General features: G+C 35.8%; 1 protein-coding gene across 1 annotated transcript; it reads left to right on the plus strand.

Moving 5' to 3' along the window:
- The first annotated feature begins 1,277 nt into the window (after positions 1–1,277).
- LOC113105691 (gap junction delta-2 protein-like) lies at positions 1,278–3,780 on the plus strand. Its single transcript, XM_026266925.1, has one exon. The coding sequence runs from the start codon at positions 1,958–1,960 to the stop codon at positions 3,047–3,049; it is 1,092 nt and encodes a 363-aa protein (XP_026122710.1). The 5' UTR covers positions 1,278–1,957; the 3' UTR covers positions 3,050–3,780.
- Positions 3,781–6,000: the final 2,220 nt, after the last annotated feature.

Genomic DNA, 6,000 nt, shown 5'->3' on the forward strand with positions numbered 1-6,000 from the left:
CATTCTATCCTTATCCTATACCGCTAAAAACATTTGATATAATACCATTCAGAACTTTGGGGTCTTTTACTCAGCAAGGATGCATTAAATTGATCATAAGCAACAGTAAAGACTTTTATGTTACAAAAGATTTCTATTTAAAAAAAAAAAAATGCTGTTCTTCTGAACGTTCTATTCCAAGATTCCACAAAAAGTGAAGGATCATGTACAGGGCCGTAGCTGGGGTTAGCGGGGCCCCGGTGCAGATTGTACCAGTGGGCCCTGCTTGAAATAGTTTAATTTGTATGTCCGTTCTATTTATTTATTTGTGCTATATACACAGTTTTTATGTTTTTTTCAAGTTTGTAGGTGTCCAGGTGAAACCGAATAATCAAATATAAAATAACACTGTAGTCTTCAATGTAAAATAAAATACACAGTCAAACCCAAATTTATTCAGGCACTTTCAACATTTCTAACATTATCACAGTTTATTTGCTATAGTTTAGAAATTGGTAATAAAATATGACAAGAACTCAGTTAAACTGTCAGAACAAATTCTTCTTGATAATGTAAGATAACTGATAGAAAGGTGTTCAATGGATTATAATCAACCAATACTTCAGACAACTGTTAGTATGAAAATATTTACACAACTATCCATACTTTGTTGAACAATTACCAAGCAATGCTTAATTTAGTTTAGTCTGCGGGGTGCATTACCAATTCAGGAAAAAAACATGTAAGCAAAACATGGTGAGGATCAAAGTGTCTGAATAATTTTTGGTCCTAAATTTACACTTTTTTTTATCAATTTCACTGGTAGTCTACAGTATGAAGAATTTTTGGGTATAATATGTTAGTACTTTATTTTGCTATACTCACTTACATAAATTAACTATAGTGTCCTGCACCCACTAGTAAAGCAATATAAACAATTATATCTGGTGTCTGAATAATTTTTGGTTGGACTGTGGATAAATTCTTGTTAAAACTACAAAGTAATTCAGTCAAGAGCAGTGAAGGACACCGACAGCAGAGCTAATAAATTATGCGTGGTCACTTTAAGAGACAATGCATCCATTAAAATTACACACATCCGATTTCTTTCTCAACTGTTAATTTTCCCTTAAGACATAACCGACAGTTTTTTGAACACATATTTTGTATGTATTTGTCGGTACAAAAGCAAGAAGAGGCAGATTCGTTGTTGCAGATTTGTTGTTGAAGTACTTTTAGACACGTCTCTGCGTGCGCCCTGAATACCAGAACACCGCGGGTGCTGAATTGGGCTCCTTCACATCTTTTTCTGTTTGTTTAAACTGCGATTTGTTTTTTGTTCGTTCAGGGGCAGGAGGTTGCAAAATTCCTGAAGGAGAGGTCCGTTCAGTGTGGCTGTGAGCATAAGAAATTTCTTTCAAAACCTTTCAATGAAATATTCCTCCAACTTTTGAATGGTAGTGTAAATTATGATAATTTTTTACTCTATTTAAATAGATTAAACATGACTAAGTAGACAAACAGTAGCCAGTCACTTGAATTCTGACAAAATGAAGGACTTTTAATTTATCCATTTAGCAGACACTTTTATCCAAAGCATCTTACAAATGGGCCACATCACAAGCAATTTCTCATAAGTGGCAGCAATATTCATAGTACACAATATGCCAAGTTTAAAGTATAAGATTAGTATACAAACTCCATTAGCACATAGACGTATCCACTATCTGTGGCGTATTTTTAAAAGCATGGAACCCATCCTATCATGTAGGGCGGCAATCAGAAAAGAGTGTAATCTGCCAACGGTATCAAGAGCAGGATGAGTGCCGTCTCTCCAGCGGTTTGTAAATGGATTCCAAAGACAAGCGACCGCACCATGTGACCAAAGTGAAGTGGACGGCATGCTCCTTATCTCTGAAGGAGAAAGGGATGGCTGGGAGCAGTGGTGGCACCTTGGCTCTCCGGACAGAGCTGTAACATGAAAACGGCCGTCCTTGCTGGCAACAGAGCTAAAGTGGATATATTTCAGGTGCTGTACTTCAAGAGGTCAGTGCGTAGAGACATGACAGAATGGACGCTGCTCAAGCGGCTTCTGGACGCTGTGCACCAGCACTCCACCATGATCGGACGCCTCTGGCTCACGGTCATGGTGATTTTCCGTCTGCTAATCGTGGCTGTGGCCACTGAGGATGTCTATACGGATGAGCAGGAGATGTTTGTATGCAACACCCTTCAACCGGGATGTCCCAATGTCTGCTACGATGCCTTCGCCCCAATCTCGCAGCCTCGGTTCTGGGTCTTCCAGATCATCACTGTGTCTACACCTTCACTTTGCTTCATCATCTACACCTGGCACAACTTGTCCAAGCAGCCAAAAGGCGAGCAGTCGAGGGAAGCGTACGATCGCAGTTGCGACTCGGACAGTTGCTCCATCAAGTCGCACAAACATCTCGGACACAGTCTTGCTGATGTCTATGAGGGCATTGCATTGCAGGAAGCCAAGGCTCCGTCCAAAAGCTCCTCGGGTGTCCTTTCCAAGTTCTACGTCTTCCACGTGTGCTTTCGCACCGTTTTGGAGATCGGTTTCGTAGTGGCTCAATGGCTCCTCTTCGGATTCCACGTTCCCGCTCACTTTGAGTGCACAGCGACGCCTTGCATGCAGAAGGTCGACTGCTACGTCTCGCGGCCCACCGAGAAAACCATCTTCCTGATCTTTATGTTTTGCGTTGGGGTCTTCTGCATCTTTCTCAGCTTCCTAGAGCTCAACCATTTGGGCTGGAAGATGATTAAGAAGTCGGTGCTCATCAAGGACGGCTCCTGGAAGGGATACGGCGCTATAAACCAAGACTCGCAGTCGATAGCCTCGCTAACCTTCAGAGACGTTACCAGCACTACTTCTTTACCTACCTTAGATCTAGTCGTGGACCATCAACCTGACTGGACCTGTGCTGGGAGCTGCTTAACGAAGAAAGACAAAGACACCTGCAAAGGAACACAATCACTCAAGGGTAAATCGCAACCAAACAAAGGAAGAAAACCAAAGCAGAAGAGCAGTGAGGTTTGGATATAAACTCAATTATGGACAAGTCAAAGAGTCTTAAAATTGATTACGATGCTATTTTTGTTTGGTAGGTTTTTGAAGGCAGCTGCTACTCGTGTGTTTGGATGAGCTTAAGAAATAAACTGCACAATCAGTCGTGACATGTAATCAATATTTCCACGTCATTTATTTATGCAATATACAGTGTGTAATAATATATTCATTTACAACATCTATAAACCACTTTGTGTATATAAATTATGCCAGAGAGCAAAAAGAAAACAATTCACAGCCTTTCCTTTCACTCAGTGATGTAGTGATGAACATTCGAGTAGAAGTTTTGCAAGAACACTAAAATTGGTACAGGAGTTAGTAATAGTGTTTGGAAACGAAGAGCTATTCTACATCTAAAGTCCGAGATCAAGATTGTTGGGGTGCCACATTTTCTTTCGAGTCGAGCAATTTCTTGTTTTCATAATGACTTCTAGAATAGTAGTCATATATATTATTATATACTAAGAATCAGACATTTCATTTTACTAGAACATTATCTATAATCTCTTAACTTTTGAATTTAAAGCTGCCGTGTGTATTTTTTTCAAATGTTAAAATGTTTTATCATATCCCAGTATTTTGTGCAGGGATAATTAGACACTATACCGTTTGAAAGTTTGGGGTTTTAAATATAAAAAAAAAGAAAAGAGGTCTGCTAAATTCACCAAAAATCACATTTATACAATAGAGATACAATAAAAACTGTATGTTTTATAGTGTAAAAAAAGGTTCAATAGTATTACAATTTAAACGGTTTTCTATGTTAATATATTTTAAAATGTTATTTATTCCTGTGCTCAAAGCTGAATTTCTCTTGGCTTGTGATCCTTCAGAAATCATTCTAAAATGCTGATTTGCTGCTCAAGAAACATTAATTATTATTAGTAATGTTGAAAACAGTTGTGCTGCTCCATGATACTTTTCAAAAGAACAATTATTAAAAATATATATATATATATATATTTTGTAGCAACTGTTTTTACTGTCAAATTGACTAGAAATTACATGTTTCTCCAGAAACTTAATTTCTTTCAAAATAAAAAATACAAAAAAACTACTGACCCCAAACGTTTCAATGATAGTGCATGTACATTTTAAAACAATTTGTTGGAGTGCTCTGAACAATGCACGTTTAGCTCAACCAGTGGCGTGGGTTTGGGGATAAAACTACACATTTTTCCAAACAATGAAAAATGGAGGGTTAGGTATATGTTTCTAAAAGAAAAATAGGGCTGAATAAAAATATCTAAATAATCTCTATAGTGATTTTTTACATTTGAAAATCCAAAAGATCTGAGATCCATTCCCATATTCCTTGATCTTTTTATTCTGTGCCACTAGTTCCTGCACCGATTTCCAGCAACTGTTGATAAATCAACTGTAAAGCAGGATATATTTTAGGAGTTTCTTTCACCACTGACATTTTCTTCAGAGAATGTAAAAATTCAGTACTTTTGGCAACTCAGTTTGGTGCTGTTAGTGGCACAGAATTGATACGTTACAGTTTTAGGCATCATTTGTTTCAAACAGCTTTTTCCCTTTTTGCTCTCTGACTGCTCTATTTGGCCAAAAAACTTAAATAAAAAATACAACAGGGAATGATCTGAAAACATCTGGATGGTCAATGGCACTATCTGTCCAATACAGAAACAAAAACAGTCATCCAAAGTTCAATTTCATGCACAAGAAACATACGGCTCAGAGTAACAAAAATAATATTTAACATTTCTTGAGTACAGTCTGTTTTTGGGGGGACAAACAGACACAATATTCGTCACTTCAAACTTAACTGGTCCGAATTAGAAAGATGTCGACTGCCGCTGATAAGCACAGGACGGTTTGACTACAGAATGTTTCATTAACATCTGCTCATTTTAAAATGTCATTCGGAGGATGACATCGGTCAAATAAACCACATAGGTGAGCAAAAAGTTCTTGTTACATACAGTACGAAGTTGTGAACCATATCAATATATATTTATATATGCTTTTTAGCACTCCATAAGATAAGACTGATAAAATTTTGTATTTCTCGGCATGGCAGAAAGAGATACAGTAGAAAGTGCAATGCCCTAAATCCAAAAAACACAACACAAAAATAAAATGTGCACATCAATGGGTGTGTTATTCTAAAGCTTTAGTGCAATACAGCCACCGTTCAAAAAAAAAAAACACTTGAAGGCGCGAGAGAGCAAAACCCATTTAAAAAACACCTGCGATACTTACTTACTATGATACCTAAGATCACAATAAGTCTGTAAACAGAGACAGACAGAGAGAGAAAGAGGACATTCATAAGAGGAGCAGTCAAGAGAGTCACAGTTTATAGAAAACTTGTGTTTCAAAAAACACATAAGACCACCGCAGGCAGGTAAACCTCATATCAGAGCAAAAGAAAAATATACCTAAACAGCAAAAGTCCAAAATCCACCCCATTGGATGCATCACATTTTCAAATGAATAAGGTAAATGCTGCGTTGAAGATTAAATAAAATTACACTGCAAAAAAAATACAAAATAAATAAAACTAAATTCTTAATCAGTATCTTGATGTTTTTCCAATAAAAATATCTAAACATTATTAAATCTAAACAATTTTAAAAAAAAATTATTATAATTTATAAGACAGATATATATATATATATATATATATATATATATATATATATATATATATATATCTTAAATTGGCAAACTGGTTTATACATAGAACTATAAAAACAAAATACAGTGGTATCTTTTAAAGTAAATTTCAAGTAAATTATCAGTATTTTGTCATATTTAAATAAAAAACATCTTTAAATGAAAATAATTAATTTTACATAAGAAACAGTTTTATATTTGTTTTATTTTTTATTTGACTTACACATTTTTTTACTTTTAAAGTTGAGATTAATTATTATTATTGTTACTATCATTATTATTAT

This window comes from Carassius auratus, chromosome 7 (genome assembly GCF_003368295.1).
Source record: "Carassius auratus strain Wakin chromosome 7, ASM336829v1, whole genome shotgun sequence".
Classification (NCBI taxonomy): domain Eukaryota; kingdom Metazoa; phylum Chordata; class Actinopteri; order Cypriniformes; family Cyprinidae; genus Carassius; species Carassius auratus.

What these genes read in the sequence shown, in the direction of transcription:
- LOC113105691 (XM_026266925.1), top strand. Translation starts at nt 1,958, where the DNA reads ATGAAAACGGCCGTCCTTGCTGGCAACAGAGCTAAAGTGGATATATTT.